Raw genomic sequence first — 20,477 nt, forward strand, 5'->3', positions numbered from 1 at the left:
ATATATATATATATATATATATATATATATATATATATATATATATATATATATATATCAGTGTTACTACAATATTGCAAGTGCTCACTCCCACGTGACATAATTTAAAAATTGAAATCTCTGCTATAAACATGTAAATCTTTTGAGCTGATTGGTTGTTTCCGTCTGGAGAAACCCAGAGGGTAGCATATGTTCGGGTCAACATTATGCCAACCCCCACGGCGACGTTAAGGCTCAATCTTCCCCTCCACTTCCTCGCCAATCCTGACTTATTGTCAGGATTCTTGAAGCCCATCTTCGTCCTAGGAGGCTGGGGGAGAAGAACGGTAATGATGCTGGTTACCCAGACACTGACACAACTCACATCTTCCTCATGGGTCTCATCTGGAGGTTTCAGTGGCTGGTTTTCGACCTTGAGAACACTGGCCAGATAGCACCTTCTAGCCCCGGTGCTCAGAACCGCTAATTAATCTGACATTTGGAGAGGCGCAGGTGAGGGCAGGTAGACAGCAGCGCAAGATGCCCATCTCCGATTGCCTTTTCTCTCTCCATTTCCACTGGACTCTATCTTTTGCAGATTAAAGGTAATTTGGACCTGCTGTTAGGCCTCTCGCGCCTATTTTTGTAATTCACGTCCTGATATAGGCCTTAGATACCGAGACATAGGCCTATCATCACACTGACAATAAGACCTCGAACATTTATTCCAAGGCAGTTAAGATACAAGTTACAGAACGAACTTTTATTGGAACAACGTTTTGCCCCTTGCACAGCTTTGTCATGTTTCGCTTTAGTAGAGCTTTATCAAGTGATGTTTATTTCTGTGTAGAGCTTATGTGCAACGTTTCGCTCTGTGTAGAGCTTCACAAAGTCATAACAAATCTCTACACAGAGTGAAACGATGGCCCAATAAAAACTTGTACTGAAAACTATGTAATTTCTTGACTAATGTCTGCAACATAAGTGCCTCCATTCACTCCTCATTGTAGAATTGATGCAAATCTGCTCAGTATTCCATCTGCATCAGTCAGTCTTCATTAACGTCTTGACTACATTGAGACTGTCAGCTGCAGCAGAGAATCAGCGAGTTCAGATCACCAGGATGACGTGGACGTTATTACTGAGAAATGATTATTCCTGTGATCTCCCTTGTAAATTTTAACATGTTTATATGGGGGCGGGAAGTACAGTGCCTGCACTCTAAAAGGAGGAATATTTGCTGTTTTAAGTGAAGGTCTAAACTGTCGTAACTGAGCACCGCTGGCAAGGCAGTGATAATGTGAATGATGGTAGAAAGTGTTTCTTTTTCGGGTCAACCTGCCTCGGTGGGAGACAGCTCGCGTGATAAAAACAATGTGTATATGGTTGGTTAATGGGTGTTTAAAGTCTATCGATTACACATGTCACCTGGTCACCAAAATAGGGATTAAAGTGAGGTCTAGGTGAATGTAAACACTCGGACCTACAGCCCTCACAGCCACACACTCATCCACCATCGTTTACACGCCTCCTGCCCTTGTTTCCATCTCTGTTTTTCATTTCCCTCCCATCCATTTTCATTCCAACGCTATGGTCTCTTTAAATTGTCCAAAACATGCTTTATTACCGTCTTCCTGAAGGGTTAGAATTGCACATCACAGATACGCAATCTTTATGTGCCACTACGCAATCCGAAAGGCTGGGCTGTTTATCTTGGCTCTCATTCTTGACTTTTATATTTAGTGATAGACACAGGCGTCTCTCTCTCTCTCTCTCTCTCTATCTCTCTCTCTCTCTCTCTCTCTCTCTCTCTCTCTCTCTCTCTCTCTCTCTCTCTCTTTCAAATCTATTAACAATCTGAGGGAGTGGAGGGTGGGGAGAGAGCCTTTTGCCTTACTATCCTTGTCTCACGAAATCGTAATAACACAAGTGCACACGAACCACGGAACGGGTGGTGTTTGAACCGATGGCAAGTGGAGTTTTACGACTCACTCGCCATAGCTTGAAATCCCACCCGTTCCGTGGTTTGCGTACTATCCTTGTCTCAGCTAAATGATAGTAGTAGTGAGACGTCCAAACAGAAAATAGCAGAAAGTCCTCCATCCAAAGAACAGTAGTCTCTCTCTGCAGAATAGTCTCGGTGAGGATTGAGAAGTCCTCTACTGTCTGCTTTTCCACGTGTACTACTATATACTCTCGTGTACTCTCACGTACTCTCACGTACTCTCACGTAACTGTCCTTCACGTACTGTGAGAGAATCATCGATAAGACCCAGACACTGAACGTTGTTCAGTTTCTATCCCAAAGAGCCAGATTTGACTTTCAAATCAGCCATTCAATTTTGTCAAACAACTGAGGTTGAAATGAGTTTTTTTTGTAGCACCAATATTTATTGCAGACCATATTTATCTGTGTGTAGAGCCTTATGAAGCTTGCGTAAAGTTTTATGAACCTTGTGTAAAGTTTTATCTAGAGAGGTGATGGCTAGGCTTTATAACCTCAAAAGAGAATCATCATCCTTCTACTGGTCCATAAACCCCTATTCTAGGTCCCATTTTCCTTGGTCCATAGTCTACTTTTTCCTGGTTCAGGTCCATTTTCCCCTGGTCCAGCATCCCTTTGCCCTGGTCCATCTGTTATCTGATTCACGGGCCCAAATCTCTGATACTTGGACCGTATCTCCTGCGCCAACCCCCTTGTATTGGTTCATAGCCACTTCTCCTGGTTCACTTGGGACCTCCACTTGGTCCACAAGGGACCACTGGTCCACAGTGCCACTACCATTGATCGCATGGTTCCCTGGCTTGTTCCCCGGAGCTTCAAGCAACAATAATTCCCATCATATGCAGGAGAGAAATGCAATTATGTAGATAATACAATCATGTTGATAGAATTGATGTACCAGCACTCAGCCTGCAGCTGAGAGCTACCAGCCTGCAGCTGAGAGCTACCAGCTTGCTGTTGAGAGCTACCAGAATGCTGCTAAGAGCTATCAGCCTGCTGTTGAGAGCTACCAGAATGCTGCTAAGAGCTATCAGCCTGCTGTTGAGAGCTACCAGAATGCTGCTGAGAGCTACCAGCTTGATGTTGAGAGCTACCAGAATGCTGTTGAGAGCTACCAGAATGCTGCTAAGAGCTATCAGCCTGCTGTTGAGAGCTACCAGAATGCTGCTAAGAGCTATCAGCCTGCTGTTGAGAGCTACCAGAATGCTGCTGAGAGCTACCAGCCTGCAGCTGAGAGGTACCAGCCAGCTGCTGAGAGCTATTAGCCTCTGCTGAGAGCTACTAGCTTCTTGTTAAGAGCTACCAGCCTGCAGCTGAGAGCTACCAGCTTGCTGTTGAGAGCTAACAGCTCTCAACAGCTGAGAGGTACAAGCCAGCTGCTGAGAGCTATTAGCCTCTGCTGAGAGCTACCAGCTTGCTGTTGAGAGCTACTAGCTTGCTGTTGTGAGCTACCAGACTGCTGCTAAGAGCTATCAGCCTGCTGTTGAGAGCTACCAGAATGCTGCTGAGAGCTACCAGCCTGCAGCTGAGAGGTACCAGCCAGCTGCTGAGAGCTATTAGCCTCTGCTGAGAGCTACTAGCTTGTTGTTGAGAGCTACCAGCCTGCAGCTGAGAGGTACCAGCCAGCTGCTGAGAGGTATTAGCCTCTGCTGAGAGCTACTAGCTTGTTGTTGAGAGCTACCAGCCTGCTGCTGAGAGCTACCAACCTCCTGCTAAAAGCTATCAGCCTGCTGATGAGAGCTACCAGCTTGCAGCTGAGAGCTACCAGCTTGGTGTTGAGAGCTGCCAGCCAGCTGCTGTCACCAGCCTGCTGCTGAGAGTCAACCTACTGCTGAGGACCACCTAGAACGTGAAGAGTAGGTGGTGGTAGTGTAGCTGGTGGGAGTGTAGGTGGGTGGGTGTGTAGGTAAGTGGGAATGTAGGTGGGTGGGCGTGTAGGTAGGTGGGAGTGTAGGTGGGTGGGTGTGCAGGTAGGTGGGAGTGTAGGTGGGTGGGAGTGCAGGTGGGCGGGAGTGTAGATGGGTGGGAGTGTAGGTGGGTGGAAGTGTAGATGGGTGGGAGTGTAGGTGGGTGGGAGTGTAGGTGGTGGGAGTATAGGTGGGTGGGAGTGTAGGTGAGTGGGAGCGTAGGTAGGTGGAAGTATAGGTGGGTGAAAGTATAGGTGGGTGGGAGTGCAGGTGGGTGGGAGTGCAGGTGGGTGGGAGTGTAGGTGGATGGGAATGTAGGTGGGTGGCAGTATAAGAGGGTGGGAGTGTAGGTGGGTGGGAGTGTAGGTGGATGGCAGTGTAGATGGGAGTGTAGGTGAGTGAGAATGTAGGTTGGTGGGAGTGTAGGTAGGTGGGAGTGTAGGTGGGTGGGAGTGTAGGTGGGTGGCAGTGTAGATGGGTGGCAGTGTAGGTGGGTGGCAGTGTAGGTGGGTGGGGTGTAGGTGGGTGGCGGTGTAGGTGGGTGACAGTGTAGGTGGGTGGCAGTGTAGGTGGGTGGCAGTGTAGGTGGGTGGCAGTGTAGGTGAGTGAGGTGTAGGTGGGTGGCGGTGTAGGTGGGTGACAGTGTAGGTGGGTGGCAATGTAGGTGGGTGGCGGTGTAGGTGGGTGGCAGTGTAGGTGGGTGGCAGTGTAGGTGGGTGGCAGTGTAGGTGGGTGGGGTGTAGGTGGGTGGCAGTGTAGGTGGGTGGCAGTGTAGGTGGGTGGCATTGTAGGTGGGTGGCAGTGTAGGTGGGTGGCAGTGTAGGTGGGTGGGAGTGTAGGTGGGTGGCGGTGTAGGTGGGTGGGAGTGTAGGTGGTTGGCAGTGTAGGTGGGTGGCAGTGTAGATGGGTGGCAGTGTAGGTGGGTGGCAGTGTAGGTGGGTGGGGTGTAGGTGGGTGGCGGTGTAGGTGGGTGGCAGTGTAGGTGGGTGGCAGTGTAGGTGGGTGGCAGTGTAGGTGGGTGGCAGTGTAGGTGGGTGGCAGTGTAGGTGGGTGGGAGTGTAGGTGGGTGGGAGTGTAGGTGGGTGGCAGTGTAGGTGGGTGGCCGTGTAGGTGGGGGGCCGTGTAGGTGGGGGGCAGTGTAGGTGGGTGGCAGTGTAGGTGGGTGGGAGTGTAGGTGGGTGGCGGTGTAGGTGGGTGGGAGTGTATGTGGGTGGGAGTGTAGGTGGGTGGCGGGGTAGGTGGGTGGGAGTGTATGTGGGTGGCAGTGTAGGTGGGTGGCAGTGTAGGTGGATGGGATTGTAGGGGGTGGCGGTGTAGGTGGGTGGGAGTGTATGTGGGTGGGAGTGTAGGTGGGTGGCGGTGTATGTGGGTGGGAGTGTATGTGGGTGGGAGTGTAGGTGGGTGGCAGTGTAGGTGGAAATTCTACTCCACACTTTCTCTTTCATCTCAGCACATAAAAGAAGAGAAGCAGTGAAGAGATTCAATTTTAGAGCAGACATACACTCTTAGAGAGAGAGAGAGAGAGAGAGAGAGAGAGAGAGAGAGAGAGAGAGAGCGAGAGAGAGAATACTCTCTCTGCATCATCACTCAAATTCATGTCTTCTGGCCTTCTCTATCTCTCTTGTCCCACTTGAGACATGACAATTTTTCGAAACGTCGCCGGGGGTGGGGTGGGGGGGTCACTCCCAAGTTTTTGGTGAATTCTGCAACAAGCTCACTAAGAGGCACCTGGAGCAAAATACGTGCCAACACTGTTCCCTGTGGCACTCTACGTTTCGCCCACCAGGAGCTTCTAGAGGGCGTATTGTGTCCTTAATGTGCCGATCATCACACGTGTTTTTTTTCTCACATGTTAGCGTTAGTTATTAAGTTTTCTACGAATTCTTCATTTTTAGTTCTTCTTCTTCTTCTCCTTCTTCTTCTTCTTCTTCTTCTTCTTCTTCCTCTCTCTCTCTCTCCTCTCTCTCTCTCCTCTCTCTCTCTCCTCTCTCTCTCTCTCTCTCTCTCTCTCTCTCTCTCTCTCTCTCTCTCTCTCTCTCTCGTGGTTACCTCCTCTTTAGTTGTAATGAATTACTTTTTCTTAAGAGATCCCCCTAACGTCACTTCAAAGTGATCAGTCCCTCAGATCTGATTCATGAAGAGTGAGGGACTGACCTCCTCGAACTACCTCCTCACGTCTTCCACCTGTGTCGGACTGATGAAGTCACTGACGGGGGGCACATCTCCACAACAAAGATACACAAGTGTCATAGTTTGTCAGCAGTGAATACTGTTTATATATAACAATATCCTATCTCCTTTATTCACTGTTGTTATCATCCTTTCCTTCTTAACTCCATCATCCACCTACCTGTTATAATCATCCGTTCGTTCAAGACCCCTTCATCCATCTCTCTGTTATCATCATCCATTCCTTCAAAAACTCCTGGTCCTCCTTCATCCACTCCAGCAGCTTCCCACCAACTCCAGTTTTTCTTCAATTTCCAACTAATCTCCTGTGAGGAAATCCAGCAACTGATTTTTTGTCAAAATCTGCAAATAAAATCTCCCCCGGCCTATCTTTCTCTCTTGTACTATTTCTGTATCTTCCTCAAAACATCATTCTGGGTTAATTATCATATAAGATCTTGCTCTCCTGCACTACGATTATTCATCAGTTCATACATCAAGAGAACTTTCAACAAGAAACTAAGGACTCTTTCCTACCTCTGTCCTCCTGACTCTGACCATATTCAACGTTTTCGTGTCATCTGTCCCTCTCTGCCCTGTTTCTATTGTCTTCCAAAAACTTATAAACCTGATATTTCTCTTCTTTCTATCATATCTTCTAGAGGTTCTGTCTCTTATTCTCTTGCTTCTTGGCTGGCCAAAACCCTCACTCCCTTTCTTGGTACTTTTTCTCCTGCCCACCTCCGTCACTCTCAAGAGTTCATTGAACGTTGAGTCCCTCTTCACTAATGTCCCTCTTGATGATGTCTTTGATTTTCTTAGAGAGGAGGCCACTGAAGAGTTACTTCATCTCCCTATACCTACTGATGTCTTTCTTGATCTTATCCGCCTTTGTGTGGACTTTAATTTCTTTTCCTTCCAAGATAAATATTATTCTCAAACCTTCGGTGTCACTATTGGCTCTCTGTCTTCTGTTCTTGCTAATCTTTACATGATGTGCGACCTTCACTCTGGCTCCGCTATATAGATGACACCTTTGCTCTGTGGCCTCATGACTCTAGTGTCTTCCAACCATTAATAATTTTGCCCCTTCCATTAAGTTTAAAGCTGAGTGGAATCTATTTCCTTGCTTCCTTTCCTTGATGTTCATGTCCACTGCTCAGATACAGGTTTTGCCTTTTCCGTTTACCGCAAACCTATGCACAGTGGCATGTACATTCACTACTTTTCTGATCATACTTCCTCTGTCAAGAAAAGTGTTCTTATCTCCCTCTTTCTCCTTGCTCTCCGCATTTGTGATCCTCAGTTCCTTGAATCAGAAATTTCCACTCTTTATAATTTATTTTCCCGTCTTGGCTATCCCTCCCATTTCATGGGCTCTGCCTTCTCACGTGCTAAACGGAATTTATTCTCTCTCAAGCTCTCTACTCCTGGGAACTCTTCTGTCCTCTGCCTTCCCTACATTTCCTGTCTTTCTAATCTCAACAATTCTCTCCGTTCCTTAGACATCAAACTTACTTTCCGCCAGACTAACACTCATCGCACTAATCTAGTTCATACCTCTCCTCCCTGTATAGATGCTCGTGGTGTCTACTCTATTTCTTGTTCCTCCTGTCCTCTTCAGTACTTCGGAGAAACTGGCCGATCTCTTTCTGACAGACTTAGGGAGCACAAAAGTGTCAGGCTTGCCGACACTAACAATGCTCTTTTCTGTCACGTCAGAGATCACAGTCATCCTATTGACTGGTCTTCTGCTAAAACTATCTACCCTACTTCCAACTTTCACAGTCGCCGTCTGGTTGAATCCTCCCTTATACACAACTCTCCTTGTATGTCTTAGTCCTGGCTTCGTCTCTGTTGATGCCTTCCTTTCGCAATACGTTGTAAAATGCTCCGAACTTCAGAACACCCGTGACTTAACCTGAGTCCTTTTTCTTCTTCTCCCTCTTGCTCTTTTCTCTTTCCTCTTTCTCCTTTGGGTTGCCTTTCTTCTGCCTTGGGCATTTGTTCCTTCATTATTTCTCCCCCCCTTCCTCTGTGTTCTTGCTCCTACTCTCTGTGGGCACCCAGCTCCCTTGCAGTGCTCCTCTTTCTTAGTATCTGACTGGCTCCACCACTACCATTACTACCCCCACCACTACTATCTTATACCTCCACTACTACCACTACCACCTCCTGGCCTATATAAACTCCCTCCTCTCATTTTCGTTTATGTGACTTTGTAAATGGTCCAAGTCGGACCGAAACGTGGTCGTAAAGTCCTCTCTTCTATGTGTGGATTATTTGTGTATCGTTCCAGTCACGGTATTGTGCCTTTTTTTGTTATTTGTTTCATACTGGTGCTTCATACTCAGAGATGGGCCTGACAGACTATGTCGTATTTAGAGCTGGGAATATTGTGTGTGTGTGTGTACATATTTTTCTATTTCTAAGATGCTGATAGCTTCGTTATAACGCGAATTTTAATTTGTGTTGGATTTAAAAGGAGGCAAAGGGGAGGGGGAGGGGGGAGGAAGTGACCCAGTCTTTGTCTCCATTGATCTTAAAAGACATGTCAGACAGGGAGAGTGTGCTGAGGTGGCACCTGTGTCATGTCACATGTCATGCCTACCTTCTAACACCTGCCTAATAAACACCAGCCTTACACGATGCTCCACTCTCATAGATGATACCTCAGGCGACTCATCTGGAGTATATATGTGTACAGGAAGGTACCTATTGCTTGCTTCAAGAACAGGGCTGTGTTTGTAATCTCTAGGCTACAGTAGCCCCAAGAACAGAGCTATGCTTGTAGTCTCCAGGCTATAGTAGCCCAAAGAACAGAGCTATGTTTGTAATCTACAGGCTACAGTAGCCCCAAGAACAGAGCTATGCTTGTAGTTTCCAGGCTATAGTAGCCCAAAGACCAGAGCTATGTTTGTAATCTCCAGGCTACAGTAGCCCCAAAAAACGGTTATGCTTGTAGTCTCCAGGCTATAGTAGCCCAAAGAACAGAGCTATGTGTGTAATCTTCAGGCTACAGTAGCCCCAAGAACAGAGCTAGCTTGTAATCTCCAGGTTATAGTAGCCCAAAGAACAGAGCTATGCTTGTAGTTTCCACGCTATAGTAGCCCCAAGAACAGAGCTATGCTTGTTGTCTCCAGGCTACAGTAGCCTCAAGAACAGAGCTATACGACTGGTGCCAGATTACAGTAGCCAGGCTACTGAACAGTAAACCTGAAATTTCTTGAAATACAAAATAAATTCAAATGAATACATTATAACATCAAGAAAATACATAAAAAACATATACATACATATATATATATATATATATATATATATATATATATATATATATATATATATATATATATATATATATGCAATAAGATCACAGTAAACAGTAAACATAGTTCCTTGATAATGTGAGTAGTCACGAAAGCGCTTGGAATTTCTCTATTCTTTCAGAGTGGTTGTTTTGCATATATATATATATATATATATATATATATATATATATATATATATATATATATATATATATATATATATATATATATATGCATATGCAGGGAGGGGTGTTAACGTTGCAGTTTAAAAACTGTAGTGTAAAGCACCCTTCTGGCAAGACAGTGATGGAGTGAATGATGGTGAAAGTTTTTCTTTTTCGGGCCACCCTGCCTTGGTGGGAATCGGCCAGTGTGATAATGAATAATAAATATATATATATATATACATATATATATATATATATATATACATATATATATATATATATATATATACATATATATATATATATATACATATATATATATATATATATACATATATATATATATATATACATACATATATATATATATATACATATATATATATATATATACATACATATATATATATATATATATATATATATATATAAATATATATATATATACATACATATATATATATATATATACATATATATATACATATATATATATACATATATATATATATATATATATATACATATACATATATATACATATATATATACATATATATATACATATATATATACATATATATATATATATATACATATATATATATATATATACATATATATACATATATATACATATATATATATATATATACATATATATACATATATATACATATATATATATATATATACATATATATATATATATATACATATATATATATATATATACATATATATATATATATATACATATATATATATATATATACATATATATATATATATACATATATATATATATATATACATATATATATATATATATACATATATATATATATATATACATATATATATATATATATACATATATATATATATATATATACATATATATATATATATATACATATATATATATATATATACATATATATATATATATATACATATATATATATATATATACATATATATATATATATATACATATATATATATATATATACATATATATATATATATATACATATATACATATATATATATATATATATATATATATACATATATATATATATATATATATATATATATATACATATATACATATATATATATATATATATATATATATATATATATATATATATATAAACACACACACATTCAAACAAAAGTTTTAATCTGCTGGGCTGAATAAATTTATGAACGGTTGAATAAATTTATTCTGGTTGCTGATTTTTTCGCAGATCTGAAATACGAGTGAGCCATTATTGTGCAGTGTAACTGTGACACCTCACTGTAGTAGTTTATTAGTGAGCAGCTGGCTTGGCAGCTGGCTTGGCAGCTGGCTTGGCAGTTGGCTTGGCAGCTGGCTTGGCAGCTGGCTTGGCAGCTGGCTTGGCAGCTGGCTTGGCAGCTGGCTTGGCAGCTGGCTTGGCAGCTGGTTTGTCATGGGAACTGACCTGGCTTGGAAGTTGACTTAACTTGGCAACTGTTCCTTCGCACCAGGTGTGGGATGGTATTATATCTCTCCCACCAGGTGAGGGATAGTGCTATATCTCTCCCACCAGGTGTGGGATGGTATTATATCTCTCCCACCAGGTGTGGGATAGTGCTATATCTCTCCCACCAGGTGTGGGATAGTACTATCTCTCTCCCACAAGGTGTGGGATGGTTCTATATCTCTCCCACCAGGTGTGGGACGGTACTATATCTCTCCCACCAGGTGTGAGATGGTACTATATCTCTCCCACCAGGTATGGGATAGTAATATATCTCTCCGACCAGGTGTGGGACGGTACTATGTCTCTCCCACCAGGTGTGGGAAAGTACTATCTCTCTCCCACAAGGTGTGGGATGGTACTATAACTCTCCCACCAGGTGTGGGAAAGTACTATCTCTCTCCCACCAGGTGTGGGACGGTACTATATCTCTCCCACCAGGTGTGAGATGGTACTATATCTCTCCCACCAGGTATGGGATAGTACTATATCTCTCCGACCAGGTGTGGGACGGTACTATGTCTCTCCCACCAGGTGTGGGACGGTACTATATCTCTCCCACCAGGTGTGGGACGGTACTATATCTCTCCCACCAGGTGTGGGACGGTACTATGTCTCTCCCACCAGGTGTGGGACGGTACTATGTCTCTCCCACCAGGTGTGGGACGGTACTATATCTCTCCCACCAGGTGTGGGACGGTACTATATCTCTCCCACCAGGTGTGGGATTGTACTATATCTCTCCCACCAGGTGTGGGACGGTACTATATCTCTCCCACCAGGTGTGGGACGGTACTATATCTCTCCCACCAGGTGTGGGATTGTACTATATCTCTCCCACCAGGTGTGGGATGGTACTATATCTCTCCCACCAGGTGTGGGACGGTACTATATCTCTCTCACCAGGTGTGGGGCGGTACTATATCTCTCCCACCAGGTGTGGGACGGTACTATATCTCTCCCACCAGGTGTGGGACGGTACTATATCTCTCCCACCAGGTGTGGGACGGTACTATATCTCTCCCACAACTCTGTTGTACCAACAGTGTTCACTCTTGTTCCAAAATTTTATTTAAGAAGAGAAAAATAGAACTTTGCTCCTCTTATAAGTGTTCATCAATATTGGTAGTGAACATTTCAGATGTACATATACCAAACTGTTCTGCTGAACATAAATATATTGAACTGTATAGTAGTACATACATCTACTGAACTATTCACTTAAACCTATCCTGAACTGTTCACATGAGCCTGTCCTGAACTGTTCACATGAGCCTGTCCTGAACTGTTCACATGAGCCTGTCCTGAACTGTTCAGTTGAGCCTGTCCTGAACTGTTCACATGAGCCTGTCCTGAACTGTTCACATGAGCCTGTCCTGAACTGTTCAGTTGAGCCTGTCCTGAACTGTTCACATGAGCCTGTCCTGAACTGTTCAGTTGAGCCTGTCTTGAACTGTTCAGTTGAGCCTGTCCTGAACTGTTCACATGAGCCTGTCCTGAACTGTTCAGTTGAGCCTGTCTTGAACTGTTCAGTTGAGCCTGTCCTGAACTGTTCAGTTGAGCCTGTCCTGAACTGTTCAGTTGAGCCTGTCCTGAACTGTTCAGTTGAGCCTGTCTTGAACTGTTCAGTTGAGCCTGTCCTGAACTGTTCAGTTGAGCCTGTCCTGAACTGTTCAGTTGAGCCTGTCTTGAACTGTTCAGTTGAGCCTGTCCTGAACTGTTCAGTTGAGCCTGTCCTGAACTGTTCAGTTGAGCCTGTCTTGAACTGTTCAGTTGAGCCTGTCTTGAACTGTTCAGTTGAGCCTGTCTTGAACTGTTCAGTTGAGCCTGTCCTGAACTGTTCAGTTGAGCCTGTCCTGAACTGTTCAGTTGAGCCTGTCCTGAACTGTTCAGTTGAGCCTGTCCTGAACTGTTCAGTTGAGCCTGTCCTGAACTGTTCAGTTGAGCCTGTCCTGAACTGTTCAGTTGAGCCTGTCCTGAACTGTTCAGTTGAGCCTGTCCTGAACTGTTCAGTTGAGCCTGTCCTGAACTGTTCAGTTGAGCCTGTCCTGAACTGTTCAGTTGAGCCTGTCTTGAACTGTTCAGTTGAGCCTGTCCTGAACTGTTCAGTTGAGCCTGTCTTGAACTGTTCAGTTGAGCCTGTCCTGAACTGTTCAGTTGAGCCTGTCTTGAACTGTTCAGTTGAGCCTGTCCTGAACTGTTCAGTTGAGCCTGTCCTGAACTGTTCAGTTGAGCCTGTCCTGAACTGTTCAGTTGAGCCTGTCCTGAACTGTTCAGTTGAGCCTGTCCTGAACTGTTCAGTTGAGCCTGTCTTGAACTGTTCAGTTGAGCCTGTCCTGAACTGTTCAGTTGAGCCTGTCCTGAACTGTTCAGTTGAGCCTGTCTTGAACTGTTCAGTTGAGCCGGTCCTGAACTGTTCAGTTGAGCCTGTCTTGAACTGTTCAGTTGAGCCTGTCCTGAACTGTTCAGTTGAGCCTGTCATGAACTGTTCAGTTGAGCCTGTCCTGAACTGTTCAGTTGAGCCTGTCCTGAACTGTTCAGTTGAGCCTGTCTTGAACTGTTCAGTTGAGCCTGTCCTGAACTGTTCAGTTGAGCCTGTCCTGAACTGTTCAGTTGAGCCTGTCTTGAACTGTTCAGTTGAGCCTGTCCTGAACTGTTCAGTTGAGCCTGTCTTGAAATGTTCAGTTTAGCCTGTCTTGAACTGTACAGTTGAGCCTGTCCTGAACTGTTCAGTTGAGCCTGTCCTGAACTGTTCAGTTGAGCCTGTCCTGAACTGTTCAGTTGAGCCTGTCCTGAACTGTTCAGTTGAGCCTGTCTTGAACTGTTCAGTTGAGCCTGTCCTGAACTGTTCAGTTGAGCCTGTCCTGAACTGTTCAGTTGAGCCTGTCCTGAACTGTTCAGTTGAGCCTGTCCTGAACTGTTCAGTTGAACATAAATGCCCTTTACCGAAGTTGGGCCTGACCATACCGTTGACAACTACTGTTCAAGTGAGGCTGTTGCTGTTTTCATCTCTGCTTGTTGAAGTTTTGTCCATAAAACTCATCGAAAATTCATGAGACGTTGATGAATCCAAGATAACTTTTATCTGAATTATGCAAATCCGGCATTATTGAAGTTTTTGTAACTAGTGGTGATACTGGCAGTGGTGATACTGGCAGTGGTGATGCTGGCAGTGGTGATACTGGCAGTGGTGATACTGGCAGTGGTGATACTGGCAGTGGTGATACTGGCAGTGGTGATACTGGCAGTGGTGATGCTGGCAGTGGTGATGCTGGCAGTGGTGATACTGGCAGTGGTGATACTGGCAGTGGTGATGCTGGCAGTGGTGATGCTGGCAGTGGTGATACTGGCAGTGGTGATACTGGCAGTGGTGATACTGGCAGTGGTGATACTGGCAGTGGTGATGCTGGCAGTGGTGATACTGGCAGTGGTGATACTGGCAGTGGTGATACTGGCAGTGGTGATACTGGCAGTGGTGATACTGGCAGTGGTGATACTGGCAGTGGTGATACTGGCAGTGGTGATACTGGCAGTGGTGATACTGGCAGTGGTGATGCTGGCAGTGGTGATGCTGGCAGTGGTGATGCTGGCAGTGGTGATGCTGGCAGTGGTGATGCTGGCAGTGGTGATGCTGGCAGTGGTGATGCTGGCAGTGGTGATGCTGGCAGTGGTGATGCTGGCAGTGGTGATGCTGGCAGTGGTGATACTGGCAGTGGTGATGCTGGCAGTGGTGATGCTGGCAGTGGTGATACTGGCAGTGGTGATACTGGCAGTGGTGATGCTGGCAGTGGTGATGCTGGCAGTAGTGATACTGGCAGTGGTGATACTGGCAGTGGTGATACTGGCAGTGGTGATACTTGCAGTGGTGATACTGGCAGTGGTGATGCTGGCAGTGGTGATGCTGGCAGTAGTGATACTGGCAGTGGTGATACTGGCAGTGGTGATACTGGCAGTGGTGATACTGGCAGTGGTGATACTGGCAGTGGTGATGCTGGCAGTGGTGATGCTGGCAGTGGTGATACTGGCAGTGGTGATGCTGGCAGTGGTGATGCTGGCAGTGGTGATGCTGGCAGTGGTGATGCTGGCAGTGGTGATGCTGGCAGTAATGATGCTGGCAGTGGTGATGCTGGCAGTGGTGATGCTGGCAGTGGTGATGCTGGCAGTGGTGATGCTGGCAGTGGTGATGCTGGCAGTGGTGATACTGGCAGTTGTGATACTGGCAGTGGTGATGCTGGCAGTGGTGATGCTGGCAGTGGTGATGCTGGCAGTGGTGATACTGGCAGTGGTGATGCTGGCAGTGGTGATGCTGGCAGTGGTGATACTGGCAGTGGTGATACTGGCAGTGGTGATACTGGCAGTGGTGATGCTGGCAGTGGTGATGCTGGCAGTAGTGATACTGGCAGTGGTGATACTGGCAGTGGTGATACTGGCAGTGGTGATACTGGCAGTGGTGATGCTGGCAGTGGTGATACTGGCAGTGGTGATACTGGCAGTGGTGATACTGGCAGTGGTGATACTGGCAGTGGTGATACTGGCAGTGGTGATACTGGCAGTGGTGATACTGGCAGTGGTGATGCTGGCAGTGGTGATACTGGCAGTGGTGATACTGGCAGTGGTGATACTGGCAGTGGTGATACTGGCAGTGGTGATGCTGGCAGTGGTGATGCTGGCAGTGGTGATGCTGGCAGTGGTGATGCTGGCAGTGGTGATGCTGGCAGTGGTGATGCTGGCAGTGGTGATGCTGGCAGTGGTGATGCTGGCAGTGGTGATACTGGCAGTGGTGATGCTGGCAGTGGTGATGCTGGCAGTGGTGATACTGGCAGTGGTGATGCTGGCAGTGGTGATGCTGGCAGTGATGATGCTGGCAGTGGTGATGCTGGCAGTGGTGATGCTGGCAGTGGTGATGCTGGCAGTGGTGATACTGGCAGTGGTGATACTGGCAGTGGTGATACTGGCAGTGGTGATGCTGGCAGTGGTGATACTGGCAGTGGTGATACTGGCAGTGGTGATGCTGGCAGTGGTGATGCTGGCAGTGGTGATGCTGGCAGTGGTGATGCTGGCAGTGGTGATGCTGGCAGTGGTGATGCTGGCAGTGGTGATACTGGCAGTGGTGATGCTGGCAGTGGTGATGCTGGCAGTGGTGATGCTGGCAGTGGTGATGCTGGCAGTGGTGATGCTGGCAGTGGTGATGCTGGCAGTGGTGATGCTGGCAGTGGTGATGCTGGCAGTGGTGATGCTGGCAGTGGTGATACTGGCAGTGGTGATACTGGCAGTGGTGATGCTGGCAGTGGTGATGCTGGCAGTGGTGATGCTGGCAGTGGTGATACTAGCAGTGGTGATACTGGCAGTAGTGATACTGGCAGTAGTGATGCTGGCAGTGGTGATACTGGCAGTGGTGATACTGGCAGTGGTGATACTGGCAGTGGTGATGCTGGCAGTGGCGATACTGGCAGTGGTGATACTGACAGTGGTGATGCTGGCAGTGGTGATACTGGCAGTGGTGATGCTGGCAGTAGTGATGCTGGCAGTGGTGATGCTGGCAGTGGTGATGCTGGCAGTGGTGATGCTGGCAGTGGTGATGCTGGCAGTGATGCTGGCAGTGGTGATACTGGCAGTGGTGATGCTGGCAGTGGTGATGCTGGCAGTGGTGATGCTGGCAGTGGTGATGCTGGCAGTGGTGATGCTGGCAGTGGTGATGCTGGCAGTGGTGATACTGGCAGTGGTGATACTGGCAGTGGTGATACTGGCAGTGGTGATGCTGGCAGTGGTGATGCTGGCAGTGGTGATGCTGGCAGTGGTGATGCTGGCAGTGGTGATGCTGGCAGTGGTGATACTGGCAATGGTGATGCTGGCAGTGGTGATGCTGGCAGTGGTGATACTGGCAGTGGTGATGCTGGCAGTGGTGATACTAGCAGTGGTGATACTGGCAGTAGTGATGCTGGCAGTGGTGATACTGGCAGTGGTGATACTGGCAGTGGTGATGCTGGCAGTGGTGATACTGGCAGTGGTGATGCTGGCAGTGGCGATACTGGCAGTGGTGATACTGACAGTGGTGATGCTGGCAGTGGTGATACTGGCAGTGGTGATGCTGGCAGTAGTGATGCTGGCAGTGGTGATGCTGGCAGTGGTGATGCTGGCAGTGGTGATGCTGGCAGTGGTGATGCTGGCAGTGATGCTGGCAGTGATGCTGGCAGTGGTGATGCTGGCAGTGGTGATGCTGGCAGTGGTGATGCTGGCAGTGGTGATGCTGGCAGTGGTGATGCTGGCAGTGGTGATGCTGGCAGTGGTGATGCTGGCAGTGGTGATGCTGGCAGTGGTGATGCCGGCATTGGTGATGCCGGCAGTGGTGATGCTGGCAGTGGTGATACTGGCAGTGGTGATACTGGCAGTGGTGATACTGGCAGTGGTGATGCTGGCAGTGGAGATGCTGGCAGTGGTGATACAAGCAGTAGTGATACTGGCAGTGGTGATACTGGCAGTAGTGATGCTGGCAGTGGTGATGCTGGCAGTGGTGATACTGGCAGTGGTGATGCTGGCAGTGGTGATACTGGCAGTGGTGATGCTGGCAGTGGTGATACTGGCAGTGGTGATACTGGCAGTGGTGATACTGGCAGTGGTGATACTGGCAGTGGTGATACTGGCAGTGGTGATACAAGTAGTTGTGATACTGGCAGTGGTGATACTGGCAGTGGTGATGCTGGAAGTGGTGATACTGGCAGTGGTGATACTGGCAGTGGTGATGCAGTCAATGGTGATACTGGCAGTGGTGATGCTGGCAGTGGTGATACTGACAGTGGTGATACTGGCAGCAGTGATACTGGCAGCGGTGATACTGGCAGTGGTGATACTGGCAGTGGTGATACTGGCAGCGGTGATACTGGCAGCGGTGATACTGACAGCGGTGATACTGGCAGTGGTGATACTGGCAGTGGTGATACTGGCAGTGGTGATACTGGCAGTGGTGATACTGACAGTTGTGATACTGACAGTGGTGATACTGGCAGCGGTGATACTGCCAGCGGTGATACTGGCAGTGGTGATACTGGCAGCGGTGATACTGGCAGCGGTGATACTGGCAGCGGTGATACTGGCAGCGGTGATACTGGCAGCGGTGATACTGGCAGCGGTGATACTGACAGTGGTGATACTGACAGTGGTGATACTGGCAGTGGTGATACTGACAGTGGTGATACTGGCAGTGGTGATACTGACAGTGGTGATACTGACAGTGGTGATACTGACAGTGGTGATACTGGCAGCGGTGATACTGCCAGCGGTGATACTGGCAGTGGTGATACTGGCAGTGGTGATACTGGCAGTGGTGATACTGGCAGTGGTGATACTGGCAGTGGTGATACTGGCAGTGGTGATACTGGCAGTGGTGATATTTGCAGTGGTGATACTGGCAGTGGTGATACTGGCAGTGGTGATACTGGCAGTGGTGATACTGGCAGTGGTGATACTGGCAGTGGTGATACTGGCAGTGGTGATACTGGCAGTGGTGATACTGGCAGTGGTGATACTGGCAGTGGTGATACTGGCAGTATCACCACTATATATAATCCTTACATATGTTGAGAAATAAAAAAATTATTTTTATTACGAACTGGAAATATAGACAAATAACCCACACATAGGAAAGAGAAGATTATGAAGACGTTTCGGTCTTGTACCATAAACAAGTCACACCATCGTGTGTTAGTGTGACTTGTATGTGTGTGTTAAGTAAAAGGACACAAGTGCAGCTAATGTGACAATTTACTATGGCAACGTTTCGCTCTTCAGTAGTAGTAGTAGTAGTAGTAGTAGTAGTAGTAGTAGTAGTAGTAGTAATAATAATAATAATAATAATAATACGTGTATGTGGTCAAACTCAGACCGAAATGTCGCCACAATCTTCTCTCTCCTATGTGTATTTGTGATTCATTTCCATTTCGAAATATATTGTATTACTTACTTCTTGATGCCAGGAAGGAGGAGCTGCGAGGCGTGTTTACAAGTGTCAACACACTGGCGACGAACTTTACGGATGCGTTCACGAAGTTCAGGACCGTCTCTTGCCTGACCCACACATATTAAGAGATCCCTGAAGAGTGCCACCTGAGAGTTGATCTCCACCACCAGCTGTGAGGGAGAGAGAGGCAGGTGGTTAGTGGTGAGGAAGAGAGAGAGAGAGGTGGTTAGTGGTGAGGAAGAGAGAGAGGTGGTTATTGTTGAGGGAGAAACGTGTTGACATGAAGAAGACATATGTGTAACGCTTGGAATCTTTATTCACTGAGATGTTTCGCCCACCAGTGACTTTATCAATCCAATACAGATAATAAATACTGGTGACTGTAGAAGACGTGGGTAATAAGTTGAGGTGATCAGTCCCTCAGCCTTGATAAATCCGAGAAGGTGAAGGGTGAGAAGGAGGTAGTAAGGGAGAGAGAGAGGTAGTGATGGAGAGAGGGAGGCAGTGAGGGAGGCAGGCAGTGAGGGAGAGAGGGAGGCAGTGAGGGAGGCAGGCAGTGAGGGAGAGAGGGAGGCAGTGATGGAGGAGGGGGGTTAGAAACATTACCTCAGTAAATTAGACTTAACAAACAATGTCAACATTGACTATATCTACACATAAAGAGTGATCTTGCTAGTTTAATATAGTTAATTTTTTACGTAATAATAAGCACAACAAGCGAGCCTTCTGCTTTTCTATGCATGACTCACACACCAAGATAATTCAAAATAGTTATTAATATAGACAAGAGTAGATAGTCCTTCTCGGTAGTCGTTTTCTGTCTAAGTTTCGCTCTGTGTGCAGCGTTGATAAAGATCTACACAGGGTGAAACGTTGTTTCAGTGAAAGATCTCTGTTGGTATTGTGTCACCATACTCACACACTTCACCATGATGATCAAACATTCATTGTTCGTGCTGAAAATATAGTGAGATGACATGTATCAGAGTTAATCTGAGCCAAATAGCGTGGAGACAGAAACATGGGACTGCTTGAGAGTACTATGTACTACATGGAGGTATACTGGAGTACACACAAGTATTCTGAAATATACTGAGGTACAAGTGGGACACAGAAGTGTACCGGGGTACATGTCGGTACATGGGAATATATGGGAGTATATAGGAGCACAAGGGAGTATATTGGAGTACATGTAGTACATACGAGTACATGGAAACGCCGGATAACAGATGACCTGTAAATACACACTGAGGCTACCTGCTGACAAGAACTATCTGCTTCAACCTGGATTAATAACTACTGTGTATTACCTAGGTTTGAGAGTCAAAGACAGAAAAGCCTAAGGTTCTCTCCCCGCCCCCTCCGGCCACTTTCGGTACGATAACATATGGGGTGGGAGAAGAAATATACCATACAATATTGCAAAAAAATGGCAATCTTCCTTTATCATTTCTTTCCTGGTTTCTCCCTT

The 20,477-nt window shown here is 46.3% G+C and overlaps 1 protein-coding gene across 2 annotated transcripts in view; it reads right to left on the reverse strand.

Annotated features, from left to right (window-relative positions):
* dcma (decima) overlaps nucleotides 1-20,477 on the reverse strand; it is a 381,550-nt gene that overhangs the window by 20,293 nt on the left and 340,780 nt on the right. For both annotated transcript variants that reach the window (XM_070099808.1, XM_053795871.2), the window contains one exon: nucleotides 19,010-19,176. In XM_070099808.1, the coding sequence (XP_069955909.1) occupies nucleotides 19,010-19,176 (167 nt within the window). The remainder of the gene's footprint in view (nucleotides 1-19,009; nucleotides 19,177-20,477) is intronic.

The sequence above is a fragment of the Cherax quadricarinatus genome, chromosome 69 (assembly GCF_038502225.1).
Source record: "Cherax quadricarinatus isolate ZL_2023a chromosome 69, ASM3850222v1, whole genome shotgun sequence".
Lineage (NCBI taxonomy): Eukaryota > Metazoa > Arthropoda > Malacostraca > Decapoda > Parastacidae > Cherax > Cherax quadricarinatus.